Source organism: Neomonachus schauinslandi, chromosome 8 (genome assembly GCF_002201575.2).
Source record: "Neomonachus schauinslandi chromosome 8, ASM220157v2, whole genome shotgun sequence".
Classification (NCBI taxonomy): domain Eukaryota; kingdom Metazoa; phylum Chordata; class Mammalia; order Carnivora; family Phocidae; genus Neomonachus; species Neomonachus schauinslandi.
The window spans coordinates 9,279,918-9,302,910 of NC_058410.1; the positions used below are offsets into that span (position 1 = coordinate 9,279,918).

The window sequence follows — 22,993 nt, forward strand, 5'->3', positions numbered from 1 at the left end:
ACATTGGGGAAAAGGAAATACATGTTGGGGTCCCCTGGACACTGGCCCTGAAATGACCCCAATTTCATGAAACCCCAAACACCAATCAGAGTAGGGACTTATGGGGGTCAGGTAATCAATGGGGTTTTAGCTCAGGCACATGTCACAATGGGCCCAGTCAGTCCTGAACCCACCCCTATGGCTAAGTCCCCAGTTCCAGAATGCATAATTGCAACAGAGATACTCAGCAACTGGCAGAATCCCCAGACTGGTTCCCTGACTTGTGGAGTGAGGGCTATTATGGCGGGAAAGGCCAAATAGGAGTAACCAGAACAGCCTCTACCTACAAAAATACAATCAAAACCAGTGTCACGTTCCTAGACCGCAGACATTAGTGTTCCCATCGAGGACGTGAAAGATTCCCACCACACCCCCATTCAACTCGCCTATCTGGCCTGGGCAGAGGGTAGGTGGCTCTTGGAGAGGACAGTGGACCGCCATCATCTTAACCAGGGGGTGATCCCGGCTGCAGCTGCTGTACCAGCTTGAGCAAATTCACACATCCTCTGGTACCTGAGATGCAGCTGCTGTACCAGCAAATACAGGATGAAGCAGTCTTCTTCATCCCTGGGAATAAGGCCCACCAGAAGCCAGGCCAGCAATACACCTTCACTTCACTGTCCTACCCCAAAGGTATGTCACTCCCCAGCCACACATCAGAGTTTGCACAGATCTTGGTCATCTTTCCCTTCCACAAGCTATCGTGCTGGTCCATCGCATTGATGACATTATGCTGCCTAGACCTAGTGAGTAAGGAGCAACTACCCTAAACTCATTGGTAAGACACTTGCATGTCAGAGGACGGGAAATAAATCTGGTTAAAATTCAGGGGCCTTCTACCTCAGTGAAATTTCCGGGGGTCCCGTGGTGTGCGCCATGGAGAGCTATCCCTTCTAAGGCAAAAGACAAACTGTTGGATTTGGCTCCCCCTACAACCAAAACAGAGGCACAATGCCTAGTGGGCCTCGCCTCTTTGCATTTTAGAGGCAACATGTTCCTTGCTTGGGTGTGATACTTTGACCTATTTACCTAGTGACCCAAAAAGGTGCAAGTTTTGAGTGGGGCCTGGAACAAGAGAAGGCTTCCCAGCAGGTCCAGGCTGCCTACTGCTGGGGCCATATGAGCCGGCAGATATAAAGGTGTCTGAAATGTCAGGAGAAGATAGGGATGCCATTTGGAGCTTCTGGTAGGGCCCTATGGATGAATCTTAGTGCAGGCCATTGGGACTTTGGAGCAAACCCTTGCCCTCCTCCACATATACTCTCCTTGCAAGACACAGCTCTTGGCTTGCTATTGGGCCTGAGTAGAGACTAAACACTTACCCATGGGCCCCCAAGTTACCATGAGGCCTGAGCTGCCCATCGTGAGTTGGGCACGCACGGCAGCACTCTATCGTCAAATGGAAGTGGTTCCTGTCTGATCAGGCCCGAGCAGGCCCGGAAGGCACAAAAAATCTCTTTTGGTATCTACATATATCCTATTGGTCTGTTTCTCTGGAGAACCCTAATACCAGTACCCATTGGGAAGAAGGAAAGGGATGTGGGAATCCTGACATCGTTTCTCTGATCTCAGCCTGGGTGCATCACTTCATTTTTGCAAGAGTGGAAAAGGCTGAATATAATCACGGATATTGCAACAGACAGTAGCTTAGGGAAACAAGAACTGGCTGAGGTCCCGCGAGACTCCAATCAGAAGCCTATCAATGCCTCTCCTAACAATCTTCAAAGGACAGCTATGAAAATTGAGTAAGATGACTGATATGTACTGTGCCGGGATTAATGTGACTTATTCCTTGGTGACCTCACGGGAAGGAAAAGAGGAGACTGGCTAACAGCTGCTATTGTCACCATGATGTTCATCACCGGCGGGCAAAGAGCCACCTAAGCAACCACCCTCACCCCCAGCTTCCTCGGGCCAGTCAGCAGCCCCAGTCACATTGAGGTTCAGGAACTAGCGTTTGGGGGCGCAACTGCCTCTGGGACAGGCTGAGCCTAATGCCGTTCACGCTTTAATACGAAATGTAATTAAACAAACACCTCCCAGAAATCATGCTCACCAAACATGACATTTAAGAGGGAAAGAAGAAACAACCTAGGCAGGTCCTGGTCTCCTATCCCCTGGATAGGGCCGAAGAGACCGGGTTGCTGGGAACCTTATGAAAACGGGCCGACTTCTCTCATTCTGTTTTCCAACTGTGTGAAATGGGGTTGGACTGGGTGATTTCAAAGGCATTTCTGAAGCGAAGATCATTACGGTGTGGCTCTTCCCTCACACTGAGTGCTATGGAACCCTGGGGCACTGAGGCCCTAACACAAGGCCAAAGCCAATCTGCAGGCTCCCTCCTGCCAAGAGTTCAGGGCGTCACTACAGTCGCGCTCCCGGCTCCCCTTGGTCACCCCAGCCCCGTGCTCATGGCTGTCTCATGCCCCCGCAAGAATGTGCACACCTGGCCTGTGGCCCCCATCTATCAGCATGTTCTGAACTCCCCAGCGCCCAGGCTGGGTCCTGAGCACAGGAGCCTTGACAGAAATGTTTGACGGTCCAATAAAAGGTACGCAGTCAAGGCCACCAGGTGCTGCCAAGCTGAACTCAAGCCCTGGCTGCTACGAGGGGAGAGACCCGGGTTACCCCTTACCCAGTGGGTTCAGAATGAAGTGGCACTTCACCCTCTGCCAAGGGGCCCTAGCAGGTGACAGAAAGTGGGTATAGCTTGGCCAGGCTGAAAAGCATGCACCAGGGTGACTGTAAATGATAAAATGACCAAGAACTGCACCTTACCTCTGATCCCAACGAAGACAGTCAGGCCAAAACAGACGAAGAAGACGACAAACACGAGGACAAAGTGGCGCTTGGAGAGCGTGTACAGCCGCATGGGCGCCAGCCTGCAGAGAAGCCGGGGGCGGGGGGTTAGGTGGGGGGTGCTGAGTCCACAGGAGGCCCCTCCCCTAACCAGCAACACCCCCAGGCTGCATCAGGCCGCCCCCTCCCCCCCTCAGAAGCGGACCTACTCTAAACCCAGGTGATCTGCCTGACAACAGTGCCTAAGTCACCTCAGGGACCACTGCAGGGTGGGCGACTGGCCAGCCAGACCCCACTCTTCATGGCACAGGAGTGCGCTGTGGCTTCGGTGCCCACTGAGAGCATGTTTCACGCCACACACACGGTGGCTGAACGCCCTCCACACGCGCCCACCTTCAGCAGCCACAGCAGAGCCCAAGGGCACAGAGGACCCCAACCCACTCATGCCAACACACGGCCTGAGCTGTGAGCTGGCACAATCAAGCCCAGACTGGGAACTGTGGGTGCCACCAGCTGGGCCTCCAGGTGGCCCACAACTTGGTTTCTCCCCCGGCCCGGGCTCTCGCCTGCATCAGCCCTCCTGGTGAAGCTCAGCCTGACTTTCGCTGTGGGGTCTGGTTCTGATGCAACTGAGCAAGCTGCCCGCACTCGCCTGTGACTTACACCAGTGTGGAGAGCAACTGCGCGGACCCATCCCAACAGCCCCCCCAACCCCGGCAGGAGGGTCCCTGCCTATCACGCCTACTTTCTCCTCTGCTCAGAAGAAAACGGCAGTGGCGGAGGGATCAGTTCTCTTCCAGAATTCCCTACCTCAGGTGTCAGTAAACAAAAGAAAAATCCATGAAGGACCAGATGAATGTCTGAGGCTTGGCCAGCCACACAGTCTCTGTCTCCAGTCCACACGGCCGCCTCTACACGCGCCCAGACGTCATGTGCTCGCGTGTGCGTGGCTGGGTTCCGATTTAACTCTACCACAAAGAGGTGGCGGGCCAGGTTTGGCCCCCAAATGGCGGACCCCTGCCCTATAACCTAAAGTGGAAACCCATAAATCCAAAGAGACGAGAGTGGGAGGGGGGAGGCTGTTTTGCTTTGCTTTTTACATTATTTTTATTCCCCTAGCATTTCCTGGTCTTGGGAGCTGAGACAGAAGGAGGCACTTCTCATGCCTCAGGAACAGGACACACACCCCAGGCCAGGGAAAAGCAGACTTAGAACTGAAACGGAGGGAAAGGTTATTTGCTTTTATGGTGCTGAGTGCACACACGCAACCTCTCCTCCACATCGTTCAAGATTCCAGTTCCTGAGCAGGAAATCACCTGGGTGGTATCTTGGGGCAAAGGTTGGGGCCCATAAGCCACCTTCGCTGAGACATGGCTTTGCCGATTACCAAGCCGGCTCTCTCCAAGAGGACCCGCCAGGCCTTTGGGCGAGTGAACTCGGAGGTCAGTGTCACTGTGTTTCACGGAATGACGACACCAGTGAAGAAATAAAGGAATGAGCGCCTCTGTCTTTTTCTTGGGGACGCAGGTCCAAAGGCCAACCCACAAACGACCCTACTATGCATGAGAAATGAGAGCCAGTGAATTAAGTAGGCTGACCCCAACTCCAATTTGGGACCATAAAGGGTTTTTCTGGTGTTTGTTGTTTTTTTTTTTTAAGATTTATTTATTTGTTTGAGAGAGAGAAAGTGCGGGGGTGGGGGACAGTGGGGAGACGGGGCGGAGGGAGAGAATCTCAAGCAGACTCCTAGCTGAGAGTGGAGCCTGACACGGGGCTCGATCTCACAACCCTGAGATCATGACCTGAGCCAAAGTCAAGAGTCAGACGCTTAACTGACTGAGCCACCCAGGCACCCCTGGACCCTAAAGATTTTAAGAGGCCTGAAAGCCTTAAAATAGTAGAGCCAGAAAGGACCTCAGGGAGGAAGTCCAACCCCTTCGACTTACACACAGGGACACTGAGGTCCAAGATTGCAGAACATTTGCCCAAGGTGTCACAGCTCTGCCCCTTGGCGGTAACTGCTGGTCCCCAGGAGGGAGGCTGGGGCAGCATGAAGAGCTGAGGGGACCCACCTCCACGACTGCATTTCTGGGAAAAGCCCTGGGGAGGTGGGGCCGACATCAGAACAAGGTCTTCTTTGTCACCGCTCTGCTGTCCACAGGTGTCAAGGCTAAGAATGCAGTTCCTCTGCACAGCCTGCAGAAGGGAAAGCACGGGGCATTCTCACTTTGAAAAACCCCTACACAACGCTAAATGGATTAGATGTTGGGAAAGACAACTGAAGTCTGTAGTTCACAGGACTGCACCAATGCTGCTCTCTTAGTTTTGATAAACGTGCCACAGTGCTGAGATGCCAACATGAGGGGAAGCTGGGTGAGGGGTGTACAGACACTCTGTACTCTCTGCCGCTCTCCTTATAAATCTAAAGTTATTTTAAAAATTACCCGGAGTCATTTATGGCACCGGAGTCTGCTGCTCTCAGGGCGACCTACCCACCCCACCCCATGCGGGGGCTCTGAGGGGCACGGAGGGCTCCCGGCACAGGCAAGAGCCCAGAAGAGGTTACTTGGAAGCAGAGAAAAACAGAGTAAGAATAATTATATTTAAATTCTGATTTTTAAAACACTCTATCATTAAAATACATTATCAGTAACTCGTTAGGAAAGCCGTTACTTAGCAGAAGAGAGGGAACGGGAGGAAAGAGACCAGCCAGGCCCCGAGAGCACAAGGTCGAGTTCCTGCAGCACCCGCCCGCCTGGGGGCGCTGTGCCTATTCCCCACTCTGGGGCTCAATACAGATCTAGTGCTTCCCTTCCTTAAAACTGCCACTTATATCCAATTTATTACAGATTCTCCTGGTTCAGAAATGAGGCCTCATCCAATTCAATGGAAAAAAGACACAGAGAAAGCAAAAGCAGTCCCCTGCCCGAGAAAATGCCACTGGGCACAACCACGTCCATGACCTCAGCTTGCTGGGGACCGGCTGGGGAAGGAGCCACACTTCAGTCTTCAGCTTCCTGACCAGCAGTAAACCTTTCCAGGCATCCTCAGCTGGGGGATCTGGGGCCCAGAGACCGCCTCCAGCCACAGGGTGCTGTGGGCCAGGGCCAGCACCAAGATAGCTCAGTTCTGCGCGATGGTGCCTCCTCCCCAGGGCTCCTTCCACTCTCAACTTCACAACTTAAAACTCTGAAGCAGTTCACCAAAACTCTAGAGACTTCCAAAACCTCAGGAACATCTTCCTATTTGAGACAAATCACAGCTCTCCACTGTTGTTCGGTCAAAGCCGCAACCGTGAGATGCCAACATGAAGACAGCGGCAGCGGAGAGTCGAGGCAGCCCCAGCTGGTCTCGCTCACATCTCCCGGCCCCAGCTGCCCCACAGCCACTTCCAGCCCAAACCAGGCACCCAGTCATTTCTCTGCCTACCTCCCACCTCTCCTCTCACCCGAAACACCAATGTGTTTCTAACAATCAAACTAAACTAACCAGCGGCCCAGCCAAGTCTCTGTGAGGAGACAGCCTTTACGCGCTATGATCAGGCCACCAACAGAAGGAATGTTCTGTAAACGCTCAGAGGCAAGACTGTGATGCAGAAAAGGCATGGAGCCCATGACCGAGAGGCGTCTGATCGAGCAGCCTTAACCCATCCTGCATGTCAACCTCTACTGTCTCCCATCCCCTTCTGGGACCCACACTGTGTACTCTCTTGACCCCAGGTGACCCCTGCTTCCTCCTTCATGCCCCTTCCCGCCTCCAGGAACCGTCCCCAAGCCCCTGCCTGCCCCTGATCCTGTTCTGAGATAGTGTCTCCCAGGACATTTTCACTTAGGACTCCACACCACTTTTATGGTCAATAAGTTTAAAACTCAACCCATTAAAGCACAAAATAACAAATGAAAAAGCTGCTTCCACTGCCCATTTCCTGCCTCTACCCCTTCTCCAGCCCCACATCCTGAAGCCTCGGGGTCCCCTCTGAGGATGCTCGCCTCTCATTCGCCCTGCACCTGCAGCCGGCCAGGAGGAGGCGCGTCCTGCTTCCTAACTTTTCCTTCCCAGTGTGGGCCTCACAGCCCAGGCCCGGCCACCGCCAGCGCAGAGCCGGCCTCCCAGACGCTGCCCCACACAGGGAGCCTCTGGCTCCCCACGGCCACTCCGTCAAGGTTCCACTTCTCCTCATGGCTCCCAAAGTCCCCCCAAATCCCTGCCTGGGATTCCTACCGTGCTGCATGTACCCCACGTGCATTACCACCTCCCCTGGTCATCACGGCTGCCTTCCGAGGTAGGTACTACCACCATGCACATTTCCCAGATGAGCGAGCTCAGGCTGAGGCAGCGTTCAAACCCAAGCATCCGCATCCGGGGCTTAAATTCTGTTTCCCAACATGGTCAAGCCAGACTCTGGACCAGCCCTTGCATACACTGCTCTCCTGATGGGAAATGCTCTCTCTTCTCACCACCAAAGAATTGAAATCGAACTCAGCAGGGCTCACCTGCACGCCCCACCTCCTCCAGGAAGCTTTCCCTCCCTTCGCTGTCTCTCACGTCTTTAACCTATTACAGCCACATGGCTGAGCGCCTGAAGACAAAGTAGCCATCTACCTGTGTGGATGCCAGACATGCAAAAACACCTACTCAACTTTCCTTCATTATCTCACAAGTGTTTATGTACTTCCCTCAAATTGGCAACAAGCTATGAGGGAGCATTTCCCCAAACACCGTGGCCAAGTCAAGCACAGCAGCTGGTAGGATCTCCTCCCTGGAAAATGAGAGCAGGAAGGCCTGGAGCAAAACCCTGCCAGCTCAGGACGGCTGTCCCTCCTTTCTCTCTTCTTGAGTGGACCATACGCCAGTCTTCCTCTCCAGGCCCGCGTCTCTTCTCACATGCAGGCATTCAATACGCAGACTGGAAAATGCAAGCCTCCTTGAAGCCCCAGGGCCCTTGGAAGACTTTCCAAATGCAATGGAACAGACCATCCCTTAGCGTAGGCTTGGACTCTTTAGGTCCCTTCTAATTAACCTCAATTTTATGGGTGATTTAAAATACCACAGACATATTTCCTAGAGAAACTAAAAACACCTCTATTGGAAAGCCAGTCCCCCGAACTGCAGCCATAATCCAAATCACTACAAGCCACGCCTGCCCGTCTTGTGCATATTCATAACCATTTCCCAAGGAACGGCTTCCAAGTCCCATGAAGCCTGGGCAGCCATCAAGCCCCACAACAAAAGAGCAGGAGAACCATCCTGTAGAGCTCGCTCAGCGAGACATCAGCATTGTACGGGACACATCTGCACGGCACTGCCCTTTGCCCTCTCACTCCCCGGTGACCTCCTCCTGTTTCAGGCTTCAGAGACGATGCAGGTGCGAACAATTCCACGTTCTAGGCTCAGCCCAGCTGAGCCCCAGTCTGGCAGGAAACACCTACTTGACCCCCCAACTTGGGTATCCAAGTCCAGACTCCGGAACCAGACTCCAGATCTTCCGCTGACCACATCCTGCAGTGTTCCCTGTCCCAGGAAGTGGTGACTCCAACTCGGCAGTCCTCTTTGACCTCTGTCTTCTCCTCACTCCCCACATCGAATGCATCCACAAAGCCTTCAAAATATATGGAGTCTCGGCCTTTCTCAGCTCTCCAGTCAGGCCCCGCCATGTTTCACTGGACTGCAGCGGGCCTCCCCTGCTCCCCCTGCTTCTGGCCTTGGCACCGACGCTCTGCTCTCCACCCAGCTGCTCTGAAAGCCAGGTGTGTTCGCTCTCAGTCCAGAACTCTCCAGTGGCTTCCCTGTCACCTTGAGTGATAGCCAAACACTTCACCCCCAACTGTTGCTGGCACAACAAATTTATGGGTGTTTCTTTGAACACAACTCTCCCACCATAATCCCCACTTCGTTCTAAAGAAGGAACAGGAACCATGGGAGATGAAGGGATTTTCTTTGGGGCAGGGCAGAGGCGCCCCGGCTGTCTGCCCCTCCTCCCCTGCTCTCCTGCCAGGGAGACCAGCCTCACTGTCCCAGCCCCCGTCCCCACCAGAACGCAGAACCTGAGGGAGACCAGCCAGGCACTTCGAGGAAAGGTTTCCCTGCCTAATGAAGGGATGGGTGAGAAAAGCCTCTTCTGTCTTCAGGGCATAACCATGCAGGTAAGTGCCGACTGGCTATGGCCACATCACACGTAAGAGGGTGGACACTGCAACAGGCCAGGACTGAGAACGAAAGATGGAAACCATTCAGGCCACCAGGGACATGGAGCTACTGAATTAACCCTGGACAAGCCTACTTCAACTCCTCGACACACCTGTTGTTTAAGCCCCTTTTCATGGGTATTCTTTTAAAACCAAAAGCTTCCCCGTCAATACGCATACCGAAAAAAGAAAAACCACAATTAAAAATGAAACTCAAGACACTAAGTCACACAGCTATAGAAACCTCCCAGTTCAAGGCACCTGCAACTGTCCTGTCAGAATGTGCAACAGCCACCAAGCATCCTTGTCACTAAGACGCTGGCCTTCCTCGTTCCATCGATGATTGGTCACTGAGGCCTTCCCTGCCCTCCGGCCCCCAGGCACCCATCTTTCCTTGCCCAGCCGAGGTCCTGCCTCCCCTGAGGCTGCCCCCAACCACTCTGAGAAGGAAGATGTCTCCTCAAATGCAGGGCAGAGGCACATGTCCGTTTCTGGATTTCAACGTGGGTGACAACCGTTCACAGACTTCCACGCCTCCAGTGACCTGGAGCTCCCCTCTGGCCTCTCGGTGTCCAGCACTGAGCCTTACTAATGGCAGGCCATTAACTCTAGATCCTTAGTCCAATAACTATTGATTCCTTCCATTTCTATGCATGCTTCCCTGGTTTTACTTTCGTTTCTTCATGTTCTACTATTTTCCTTGCTAGGACAAAGTACAGACCACTGAATCACAAACTTGAACTTTTTCTCCCACTGTTGTCTTTTCGTGTTTTTTATGGCCCTGACCTTTGCCCTCTGGGTCTGGGAACTGGCCAGAGCAGCTCCAAGCAAGTGCTTTCCCCTCAGCGCACAGCCTCAGTCAGGCCCCTGCTCGGCCAGCTGGAAGGCCAGTGTCCCCATGAGGGCCGCCGAGCCTCCAGCACTGCTGGAGCCAACATTATTTTCCCACCAGACACCTCCCCTCCCACACAGGCCCCATAAGAGTTAATAAAACAGCACTGGAGACGAGCCGTGGGGGAGGCACACACTCAGTGAGCCCCTTCATGGGCCTGGAGCACAATGACCCTGAAATGGACAGACTTGGTTGAGCAGAGAATGCGAGAAAACACCTCTGGGCACCTTCAGCGATGCGGGTGAGATGGGACGGAACCTGGGCCTCTTACAACCCTCAGTGACAGCCAGACCCCGCCAGCTGGCGGGGGGGGGGGGGGGGGGGAACAGCAGCCAGCAGGCCCAAGTGCTTCTGTGAATACCTATTTTATCTGGCCTCATCAAGTCACGATACAGTAGGTAGGCAAGACCTCTTATTATAAATATTTCTGTTATCACAGATTTTGCTACTCGTTCAACTCACTCCCACATCTCCCCCCCTAGAACTAAAAAATTAGCAACGGGGCAGTGGGAAGGGACTTGCAATCTCTCAGTGCGTTCTCATGTTTTAAGGAAAGATTTTGTTTTTCTTTCATAATCCGTATAAAAATAATCTCGTCTCCCGTGGTCCAAAGCGCTGGCCTGGTGCCTGTCAGCCTGGCTTCAGATCCTGGCTCCCCCACTCACGAGGTAGGCAACTATGGGCAAGCGAGGTGACTCTCCGGGCCCCAGTAGACACTGTAAATCAGAAACAAGGAGAATGCCCCCAGGGCCGCTGGGGGGCATAAATGAAAGCATGACGAGCCCAGGACAGTGTAGCAAGCATACAGGAAGAGCTCAGATTTGTTACAGTAATAATAGTTGTGCGTTTCCACCCCCCCACTTTCTCTTTAAAAAAAAATCTGTTTTAATCCTACCAATATCTGAGGATCCACTATGTAATATCTCCCCTCCTCCAGCTCAGAGCTCAACCAACTGAAGAAAAGGGCAGTTGTCATTCCCTAAGCACCTACTCGGGACCAGGCGAGGGGCTGTCCTGCAAGGCAGGTATTATCAGCCCTTTTACATACGGGAAAATAGAGGCCAGGGGCAGCCTTCGCTGCTGAGGTCCCAGCTGGCAGGAGGTGGAGGTGGGATCTGAACCCCCAAGAACAGAGGCAGAAAGAAGGCCCACCACTCTCTCACTCTCACTCTTTGGGCCCCTCACCAAAATCTTTCCTTTTTAAACCTACCACTGAATGGGCTTTGAGAAGAAGAAACTCCAGCGGGAAGAACAGAATAAGAACTCTGAAATTTCAATCAGTGAAATATATTGAATATATCTGAATATATTCAAATTTCAAACTTGACTATATTACAAATCACTTATCATTACCTATTCAAAAAAGCCATTATGCAAACATCCAAGGCCCAAAAACCTCAATATGTATTTTAGTGAACAATATGCCCCTCTACACTCCTCAAGGAACAGGGAATTCATGTGTATCCTTGCCAGGCTGGAAGCCCAGTGACTCACACCCAGGAGCGTGGTAGTTAGGCCACTGAACACCCTTCCCGAGGCAAAGAGAACAAGGAAGCAGGCCACACACTGGTCGGCACAGGCAAGGTGCCAGCCAAGGGCAGCACCCTGGCCCAGCTCCAGGCAGTGCATCTGGTGGTGAAGAACCTGAGGACAGACTGTGGGGCTGCAGCAGGATGGCCTGGGGTGCGCCACTGTCCTTCTCACGACCGCCACTCCCTGAGCTCTGCAATTCCCACCACCGAGGTGGCCCACCGCCCAGGGTTGCTGTGGTGATTGAACGAACTATTACACCAAAGCCCCTGTAAGTGCTCGGTCATTGCTGCTGTTGCGAGGTGGGCGTGCTCATGCCACGACATGGGCTCTGGAGCCAACCACTCGGGCTTCAGGCTCAGTTCTGCGATGTACTGTGACCTTGAGAAACTCACGTGACTTCCCTGAGCCTCGGTGTTGTCATCTGTCATAATGGGAATGCTAAGAGAAACTTCTTCACGGGGAGAGCAGCTGTGAGGATCCCATGAAATCGCCCACATAAAGGTGCTCACAGCAGTATCTGGTACAGAGTAAATACTTATTGTTTATTAGCTCCAGAGATCATTTTGGTTCAGGGCAAAGGAAAAAAAAAAAAGATTCCTAAGAGACACAATCCTAAAAAAACTCTGTCGTTACAAGAATAGGATACTGACCCAGGCCTGGTGTCCCCACAAGCAATGGGACACTTGGAAGGCCTGGGACACAGAAATCACAAGGTTTGTGCTGATTTGTCTGTGCCACCCTTCACTGCAGGCAGAAGAGGAGTCTACTTAATTCACTTCGACACTTAAATGCACCCAGAATGAAAGAGACACACGTAAAATATACTCTTTCAAAACTGGTTGCAAATATCAAGCAACACACACACAAAACACCAACCTTATTCCAGTCTGCAGGGAAATGCAAGAGCAAAGCAACAAAGGAACCTGAGAAATCTCAACGATGTGCAGCGCTGCAGCTCGAACAGGACATCAGGGTAGCAAGTGTCCGAGACCCGCTCTGCTCTGCGCTACACTGTCCTCTCCTCCTGAACCCCCAGCACCTGGCCCTTGCCTGACATTATCAGAAAAGGAGCGGGGTTTGCAGGAAACTTCAGCTTACAGCTCTAAGAACCAGGAACTCTTTATCCTGACTGCTTTGGATAGCAATCTCTCCCGCCCTTTGAAAGAGAGTAGGCTGGGCCGCATGTGAGCAGGGAGGTCAGGGAGGTCGGGCAGGGAGGTGGCAGTGCCACTGACCCCGAACTTAGCCCCCACCCGCTAAGCCGAGCTCCTCCGGGCTGCTCTTTTCTCTTCCGCTCTTCCCCACCCCTCCCCCACCGCATTCTTTCTGTGGCTTCTCCTGCTCCTGTCCCTTCCCAGGTTTCTCACCGCGGGGCTCTCTGTGGCATCTGGCAACAAGAGCACTTTGACCCTACCAGGAGCCTGGATCCAGGACACGCTTCAGATCTTCAGGCTTGTTTCCTCGTAAGATTTTTATGTGTGCCAAAGCCTTTTTCTGACTTCCACGTCTGTCACGTCATCTTGAATGCTAGACAGTGGTGGCCGGCTGACCTCCAGATCCCAACATCCCACAGCCGGGCCCCTTGCTCACCAGAGTCGGGCATGGCGACTAGGAGAGCATCATGCTGCCCACTGTCCCCTACCCCTCCACCGCAGGACACACTTGAATACTCCCCTGAAATCCTTCATTCACACGTGCCTCTACAGGTCCTCCTTCAGCTAGCAGCCCCCACCTGCTCTAGCTCCCCGCATGTAACAGACGGCACCCGACTTCCCCAGGAGACCCGCGCCACCTCCAGCTCTCCGCCTCTCTTGTCCAAGTAAAAGGGATACCAACCACCACGCACCACCCAGGGCTGCTGTGCTGTGGGGACCCAAGGAGATTCACTCTGTGAGAGAACCTAAAACATGCTTGTGGTCACTCTGCTACGGGGTCACAACTTGGCGCAATGCCAGAAGGCATCTTCAGGCGCATTCCAAGCGTGCTAGTGACAGACACCACGAATGAATGGTGCGCCAGAGTTGTGCAGAGGCGGTCCCGCCCAGCCCCCTCTGCCTGGGGTTTAATTAAGAGAAAGACCTTTACAACATCCACATTTTATACTACCCTGGCTTCCTCTACTTAAATGGACAGCCAAAGTCAGAAACTTCTGAGGCAGCAGGAGGGAAAAGCTTTCCCTCCAGTACACGTGTCTGCGTTCTGGCAACACCCTCCCATCTTCTCTATGGCCACAGAGAAATCGGCAGCGCTCCAACGCAAACCCTTCCAGCCTCTACAACCCCAAACATACAGAGACTCACACAGTCCTGTCTGAAGGTTGCCTTCAACTGTGGGAACCTGCCCTCCCAACCTCCCGCCGCGGACATGCAGCGAAGAGACTCCTGGCATTCCTTCTCTGTGACTTCTGACTTTTTGCAACTCAAGCGCAACTTCTTTTTTTTATTTTTTATTTTCTCTCTTTCTTTTCCCAGATGTCCCCTGGGAGGCACCCAGGTGACTCTGCTGCGTCAAAGGCAAGCTTCAGGGATGGCGTCTATGTGGCCCTGGACAGGTTTTTCCACTTAAAACCCCTGAACTTCACAGAGGAAATAAGGCCCAACGTCAGCAAATTAAAACTCATAAAACTCGGTGTCCCAGAGATCTAAAAGGGCTGTGGCAGGTTCCCAACGTGCCAACATCATCAAAAAGCCACTGGAAAGCACCTCTCTTTACCCTCGGCTGGGCTAGATCACAAAGAGCTGAGCGGGGGTGCTCTGGGTGCCTTAAACAGAGAGGTGATGAACAGGATCCCTGCCCGGGGCAGGGGGCCAACGCCCTTCCAGCTGAGAGCCTGGGCCCGGGGCTGCCCCAGGAAAGGCGGTGAGGTGTCCCTCCCGGACGGACACTCATTTAGGACGGGGAGGGGGCGGTGTCACCGGTTCTCCGGAGCGAGCAGGGCCAGAGCTGGCCTCGAAGGGCCCTCCTGGGGTGCACTCTGGCCGAGACAGGTCCCGGAACCCCGAGCCTGTCTCCACTGCTCGCGCCGAGCCACCCCCGCGGAGCCCCCGGCCAGCGCTCCCTCCCCGGGGTCCCGAGCTCCACGTGGGCGGAGGGCCCGGCGTCGGGGTTCCCGGGAGCTGGGCCCGGGAGCCGGGGGAGAACCCCGGCCCGCCTCGCCCGCCCGGCACTCACGGTTCCATCGCAGCCCGGCCCGCGCCCCGAGCCCGCCCGGCGCCACACAATCGCCGCGGCAGCCGCAGCGGGAGCGACAGCAGCCCGGGAGCCTGCGGCTCGGTGGAACTCGTCAGAGCGCGACGCGCCGCCGGCGTCACGTGCGCGGAAGCGAGCGCGCGGCGGCGGGAGGGGCGGGGAGCGGCGCGGCCCGGGTGAGGCGGGGTGCGGCGGGGGCGAGCGGGGGGTGCGGTGGGGGCGCGGGGGGCCGGGGTGAGCGGGGGGTGCGGCGGGGGCGCGGCCCGGGTGAGGCGGGGTGCGGCCGGGGAGCGGGGCAGGGACCAGAGAGGGGCCGCACTGCCCTGCACAGACCCCGCTCACTGGCCCCATAGGAGGGGATCCCGCGGCGCGTCCACCTCCCCTGCGCCCCAAGAGCACAGAGGCGGGCCCGAGCGGTGGGTGGGCTCAGTCTAGGGTTCACAAATTGAATGAATGAATGTATGATTTGACTCTTACTCCTTGTCCCTTGCTGAGGAGACAGAACATTAAAACATCCACCCTCTGGCTTCTAGGGCGTCTTAATTAAATTAAGGGCATAAGAATGGATCATAGGAGTCCATGAATGCCCTACAGATGCGTGAAAGACCCTATGGGTGTCTGCATTTTTCTGGGGAGAAGATCTTTAACTTTCCAAATTCTCAAAGAGGTTTGTGACCCAAAGAGCTTAAATGCCAGAGCAAACCTCTGACACCCCTAAATGATGCCAGGATAGCTTTTCCAGGCTCTTTCTGGTAGTTTCTGCAAGCTTTTTCTAAATTAGAGCTACCATAGCATGCAGATTTTCCATCCCCAGTGCAAACACCGTCCCTCAGGAAGCATGCAGGTGTGGTTCCCACACCCCACATCCCACAGAGCTGAAAACATAACTGATGGTGCAAGCCGGGTCCTGCTAAGGTGTTGAGTAGGAGCAAGTTTCAGGGGCCAATCCGGTTGCAGTTCTTTCTACAGTGTGATGAGATCAGCTGACCAAAAGCACTTTCTTGATCTAAGATCCTGGCATACAGTCCTAAATTTCTGTGATCAAGAACAGAGGAGAACCACAGTTTTGGATATTTCCAAGATTCCCTTTGGAGCATTTGTCAAAATGTCCCCTGTCCACTTACTGCCATGGGTTTAAAGTCAATCTAAATGAGGAAAATAAAAGACTCAAGCTTTCTTCCTAATGTTTTCTTGTTCATGCACTAAGCTGCCAACAAGCTCATTGGTACTGGCAGGAAGATACCAACACGAATAGCATTCAGTTCCCACCCTCAGCAAACTTACAGGCAAAGTCAGTTACCAAAACTAAGGGTGACAAGCACAGATTGCTACAGTGACACTGAGGAAGGGCACCTAACTCACCTGCGGTGGGGTTGGGTGGGAGAGGGGAGAGAATGCTCAATGTTTGGGCTGATCTCGAAGTGGGACAGGCTTGAGAAGCTGGAGGGAATGGGGGGGGGGGAGACACCAGGCAAAGCAACAGACTGAATACCAAGTAAGAATGACAAATTCCATTACCACCCTGAATCCTAAACCACAACTCTTAAAGAAATGATACCAAAAGATTATTCCTCTGATTCTTTTCGTAGACACTTGGAGAAAAAGGGGTCTTCCCGACAACAAGGCCAGGGAGCATAAACACCAGTAACTGCAGGACAGGCAGGTGATGGGGCACCAGCCAGGTGGGCACTGTGCACCAGAGTGGGCATCGTCTAAAGGAGCTGCGCTCGGCCCTTGGAAAGACTCTGACTTCCGATACAACTTTGCATGTCACACCTTCCAATTCTGAAGTATTGGAAATTAGTTAAAAAATATTTTGAACTCCGGGAAGACTAAACAAAACACATTTGCTGGCTGCATTTGCCCAGAGGCAGCCAGTTTTTACCTCCAATCTGAGGCAGTCTTATCTGGTGGAAAAATGCCTACTCCAGAGACTGGGCCAGCTGCCTGGCCTCTTCTGAGACATCCGCACTGATCTCTTGCTGTTTTCATATGGCTCCAGGTTTTAAAAAGAGTTGACCTCTTTGAGACCCAAACTCCCTCCTGGTAAATTCTCCACATTGGTCCTCCCTTGACCTGCTGTCCAGCATCACTTGATCCCTCATTTTCTCATTTATGTGTTCTTCCAGCATTAACTGAGTATTCAGTGTGTGCTACGCACTTCCTTCAGCTGTAGAAACACAACACAAATACGTGGGACAATCCCTGTCCTCCTGGGACTTATCTTTTGGTGAAGGACACAGCCAGCAAACAAATAACCGAATAACGACACAGTATAACTGTGATGGAAAAGGGATAGAAGAGCACAGTGATAGAGTATATGATAAGGGGAAAGGTGCCCAACCTATCCTGGGGCTCCAAGAAAGCTTGTCTAACATGTCAACCATCCCTCACAGGAGATTTCCTCCAGGTCACCTCCAGGCCCCCTCCTCTGAACATGCTTCTGTTCAGCAAGTTTCCTCACTAAGCTCAGAATGGAGCACATTTCAGATGAGGTCTGTATCAGCCTGAGAATGAGTTGGTATTCTGGCAGCTTCTGCCCATTCAACTGATGATTCCATTCTCCTGATGCCTCCTAGGATCTCTGCTCAGGGTCATGCTGTCCAATGAGAAGAACCAGCAATTACTGATCACCTGCAAAGCCTAAGGCCCGAGCCAATGAATTCTCTCAGCAACTTGATGAGTTATCCATGGTCATTATCCTCATTTTACAGATAGGAAACTAAGGCCTTAAAGAGGTTAAGTGACTTTCTCAGGGACTACTGGTGAGAACCTAGGACGACCTCACCCCAAGCTCATGCTCTTCCAATGTTGATGTCCCAAGCGTTGAAGAATGTGACAGGGTCAGAGTGACCAGCAAAGGCCAGGACCAAACAGACCATTAGATATATATAGTCTCTCTAACCTCAGAGGCACTCAGCCCACATGTATCAACTTTGTTCTTATTTTAAAAGCCTTCTAAAATCCATATATACAATGTTTTACAGCATCCCCCAGTAATCCCATTTAATTGGGAGATTGGACCCATGGGTAAGTGAGTGTATATGTATCTGAAACCTAGCCTTGTTTTGAAAAGGATCAAAATGTCAGAAATTAGATTAGTCTGATACCACATATTCTTAGAAAGACACCTACTCATACCTAACATTCATTTTCTTTTTTTTTTTTTTTAAGATTTTATTTATTTATTTGAGAGAGAGAGCAGAAGCAGGGGGGAGCGACAGAGGGAGAGGGAGAAGCAGGCTCCCCGCTGAGCAGGGAGCCGGATGTGGGGCTCGATCTCAGGACCCTGAGATCATGACCTGAGCCGAAGGCAGATGCTTAACGACTGAGCCACCCAAGTGCCCCTCATTTCATTTTCTTAGGGCCAGCAAACCATCCCTTGAAATCATTTTCTCTAGAACTGAAACAAAGTCAAGGCCAATGGTCTGCAGTTTGCTTACTCCCTGCTGTTTTTCAAGGCTGATGGCAACATCTCAAGGGGTTTATCTGCAAATGCTCTTGATACCCTAAGAAATCAGTTGTCTATTCCAGGGGACTCAAATTCCCTTCCTAATGTAACAGTGAACATTTGTCTAGAATTTTGTAGATAGACTATAGTGATCTCCTAACATCTTATTAGTAAGAATCAATAATGGCTAACATCAAGTACTCATGCTCTAGTTGAGCCCGGAGTTAAACAGGAAGGAAACGAAGAGCTTACTGCAACTCTCTCTAACCATTGTGTTAGTTAGCTCAGGCTATTGTAACAAAATACCATAGACTGAATGGCTTCCACGGTAAGTTTTTTCTCACAGTTCTAGAGGCTACAAGTCCAAGATCAAGGTTCTGGTTGATTCTGTTTCTGGTGAGGACTCTCTTCCTGGCTTGCAGAGAGCCACCTTCTGGCTGTGTTCTCACATGGCCTGTCCTTGGTGCATGTGTGAGAGAAGAGAGAGCAGGAGCTCTCTGGCGTCTCTTCTAATAAGGACGCCAATCCCGTCAGATCAGGGCCCCACCCTTATGACCTCCTTAAACCTAATTCCTTCCTTACTCCAAATTCAGCCACAGTGGGAGGGTTAGGGTTTCAAAATATGAATGAGAGCTGTCAGTCCCTAACACCCCCAAATGGAAGGTTTCTTAAAAAGGAAAACTGCCCTACATATTCAGTGCAGAGACTAAGGAGTTCAGTACCAACAACTCTGATCGCCTATTCTTTGTTCCAAGGCAGGAAAACCTCAGTCTCAATTCTCCCTTGAGCCTGATGATAGTTGATGACAGTGGATGTTAGCAACATGCCTTGGCCTGGGTTTCAGCAGCTCCTGGACACCCATTTCCAGCTGACTCATCCCCTCTGCAGTAAGCAGAGCAGAACAAAGGTGTTTCCATCAGGGCTCAGCTGTCTCACCAGGCCGCCGTCCCCACAACCTCCTCCTGTCATTTGCAGGAGGCCTTATGCCTTCTGGCCCACTTGTTGCACCAAATGTGGGAGCTTACTCTTCACTGTCTTCTTGACTCCTGAGAACTGATCGGTAGAAGCAACGGTCTACCTCTGATTGGTTCCAAAGCTTTACCTTCTTACCAAGTTTCGTAATGCCAGAACACAGACATTCAGCTTGGTGGGTTATTCACAATATAAAATTGTCATTTTTGCTTTCTCATCCTTGTGCTTGTTGCCATTATTTACTGCTGCGGAAACTACCCCAACACATATTAGCTGTATTAGTTATCTGTTGCTCCATAACAAATTACCTCAGAACTTTGTGTCCTGAAACAACATGTATTATCTCGTGGTTTCTGTGGGTGTTCTATATGGATAGATGTATTTGTGACTTGTCCGGCATAACCGACCGCCTGGAGCCGCGTGCACACAGGCAGGCTAAGGACTATTGTTTGTGAGACTCGTGCTGTGTGAGTGACCTTGGGAGCCTGGTTGTTTGGAATATACTATCTGGCCTCCAGATCAGAACTGACCCTTCTGTTCTGGACATCAAGAGCTACAAATCTTGTCTCACATCCCCTCCTGCTCCAGGCTGGGCTGGTCCCCCAGAACGGAATGCGGAATCCAAGAGGGGAGGCAGAAACACACAGCCCAGTCTCCTTGAAAATATAGAAACATGATAACATGGAAATGCCGCTCGCTCCAGACTGCATTCAGGCAAACAAATACGTCATTTCAAACCCTGTTATTGGCCCTATAAATATGGCCCTTATGGGGATGGTCTGTGGGAAGTCTCACCTGAGGGGAGGACGCTCCACCCAGGCCTCTCCATTTGGACTCCAGCCTGGCTTGTCTCCACGGGGTTTCCCTGGCAGGGGAGGCTGGAGATTATAAGTACCCAATTTGATGTAACTTATTCTCATTTATTGCCTACTATTACCTTCATCTATGTGTAGATTCCTTTCCTCTTCTGTTTCTATTAGGTTTCTATAATAATAATAAAGTTTTCTTTCCTTTTCAAAACTGGAACACAGCTGTTGTGAATCTTTTGTTCAGAACAGGAATCCAGGTGCAATTAGCGGGGTCCTTTGGCTCAGGCTCTCATTCAGGCTGTAGGCACCGTGTCATCTGGGACTGAAGTTATCCTCAAGACTAGCCGGGGGAAGGGTCTGCCTCCACGCTCATGCTGGTGGTGGCTGGCACGATCTAGTGCCTCCTGGACTATTGGCTGGTGGTCACTCAGTTCCTTGCCACTTGGGGTTTTCCACAGGGCAGCTTCTCGTGTGGCAGCTTTGCTTCATCCGAGTGAGTGAGTGACAAGAACGAGAGTGAGGGCAAGACAGAAGTCACATTTCTGGTACTTGCAATAATAAAGCGCAGTGAGTAGAAGCAGGAACACCTTGCCCGAGCCCATCCCTAGGCCCCACACACGCTCGCAGGGCACAGCCCTTGCTCACGGGCCCCAGGGCTTCCACTCACCGGGAATCAGTGTCCAGCATACCAATACCCTTCACCTTCTCTGCCTTTGGTCATTTGGGATTTTTTAAGTATCAGTCTCAATTTACTTGACTGAAACATGTATTCCATTTTATCCTGAGCATTTGAGTGGTACTGCATGAATCAGACTAATGCCATCTTGAACAAATCCGCCAGGATGACCGGTCTGTGACCTGAAACCTTGAGCACAGCACCCCCTGTGATTCTTTCCTTTTGTTTAACCACACCCTTAAATATACCCCGGGGCAAAACGCCCTTGATCTGCCCTGGAGATATGGCCATGACACACACCTGTTGTCAAGCTCTGTCCTTCTGGCTGGTCCCCCACGTGTACTCCCAGCCTTGGGGGCTACAAAAGCAGCAGGTCTTAAAGGAGGTGGGGTTGCAACCGTCTACTATCTTATGATGCCCAAGGTATGCTTCTGTCCGGAAGTCCCCTTAAAAAAACCACTTCTCCTCAAGCTGGACTTAGCCTTTTTCTTCAGCCTTTGGAGGTCACTGTGCCTAGTCAGACCTCCCTTTCACGAAACAAGTACCGTTCCACTACCATCCCCTGTGACTTCGCTGTGCCACCTTTATTTGTCCTCATCTTTCCAGGGCCCGGCACCAAGCCTGGTGCAGAAAGACCCCCAAGACGTGTCCTGAAGGAAGGACAGATGACTGGCAACATCCTGGTGTGTTTTCTCACAGTTTAGAGGCTGTGGGGACACCTGCTCTGGGGAGAAAAGGGTAGGAGTTGCCAGGCCAGCGAGTGTGTCGTTTGGAGGCGGGAAGCTGAGTGTGCCCCTCCTTCTGCGAGGTCTCCTCTCCTTGCTGGTCCTGGTTTTCCTGAGACTTTTCTAGTTCTAGTCCGGAAAAGCCCCGATCCCAGGGGTCCTGCAGGCCCAGGCAAACCAGGACAGTTGGTCACGCTACTTCTGGCCTCAATTTCTTCTATGAGTTACAGGGCAAACCTGTCTTCATGTTCCAGAATATCTTAGCTCACTTCCCTCGAAAACAGAATCTGAGGCAAGAGTTTCCATGTGAACTTTATGGGAAGCAGGTATGACCCCAAAGAAGCTTGGAGAGAGCATGGAGAGGGGCTCAGGAGAGTACATTGGGGGGAGTGCAAGCTGTCCCCAGCTTCTATCAACACATCTAATCGCTCCGTCTTGCAGGCTAGCTCCAGAGAGACCGCCCGAAACGATGGTGTCTGGAAATGATCTGTTAGTTCTATCCTGCCATCTGTGTCCTGTGGGCCGGAGTCTGACCTACACACCTAGCTTATCCTCCAGGCCCCTGCAAGCAGCCACTGGGGATCCCGGGTCTGGGTACCAGTCCAGCTGATGTGGGGTGAACAAGCCTCCCCTGTCTGTCGGCGGTGGGGTGGAGGTGGGAGAGGCCGGGAACTATGTAACCCTTTATCAGGATGACTGAGTTGAGGAAGCAAGGCACAGGCCATGGTGGAGTAGGATGGGAGGATGTGGGCAGGGCCCAGTGGCTCTGGGGATTTGTCAATTTGATCCAGTACAAAGAGGCGGAGAAGGTTCGAAATTGTTGTTGCAAAGACTGAGGAAGTGAGCGGCGTCCTGGGAAAATCTAACAGGATTCCGGGGCTTCGTGGAGGCCCCAGCTGACGTCTTTGAGCTCATGTTAATGATGACTTCTACTAATGCCTGCCTGGTGGTGATTTCCTCCAGCAATCAAGCAGCATAAGCACAGAGAAGAGAGTATTGGTATTGATCAAAGACCGGGGGCTCCCAGGGAGCTAGGACAAAGGGCAGAGGAACAAATTAGTTTAGGACAATGGGTCTCAAAATTTGTTGAGTCAAAATCACTTGGAGAGCTTTAAAAAGGCCCAATACCCACGCTGAACCCCAAACCAATGAAATCAGAATCCGAAGTAGGGTTTGGGCTTCAGTCATTGTTAAAGCTCTCCAAAGCATCCCCATGTGCAGCAGGCTTGGTAACCAATGGTTTGGGGCCCTGGCGAGAGATTAGAAACCCATGCTGAATCAGTTCCATTTCCTTCCTGAAATCCAGGGGCATTTTCGCCCTTTGATTCTGTAAATTATCTCTGTATCTTTGTAATAAATTCCTTCTTTTGGCTGAAATTAATACTTGCAATCAATAGTCTTTTTTAAAAAGATTTTATTTATTTGTTTATTTATTTATTTCAGAGATAGAGCATTGGGGATGGGGAGGGGAAAAGGGAAAGGGACAAGTAAACTCTGCACTGAGCACAGAACCTGATGCGGGGCTCAATCCCACAACCCTGGGATCATGACCAGAGCCGAAACCAAGAGTCAGTTGCTTAACCGACTGAGTCACCCAGGCGCCCCACAATCAATAGTCTTAAACACTGTTGTTCCATATCTCCGTAAAGCAACAGTGAATGCCTGTAGGTGTCCCTGACGTTGCCCTCGACCACGAGAACTACAGCAAAGCCATCATTCCTAT

The 22,993-nt window shown here is 52.0% G+C and overlaps 1 protein-coding gene across 3 annotated transcripts in view; it reads right to left on the reverse strand.

Moving 5' to 3' along the window:
- Window positions 1–22,993, reverse strand: part of TMEM181 (transmembrane protein 181) — a 71,984-nt gene that overhangs the window by 36,054 nt on the left and 12,937 nt on the right. For 2 of the 3 annotated variants that reach the window (XM_044917269.1, XM_044917268.1), the window contains exon 2: window positions 2,818–2,921. In XM_044917269.1, coding sequence (XP_044773204.1) covers window positions 2,818–2,921 — 104 coding nt within the window. Of the gene's footprint in view, window positions 1–2,817; window positions 2,922–14,619; window positions 14,705–22,993 lie in introns of those variants that run through there. The other variant, XM_044917270.1, reaches the window with a different exon arrangement.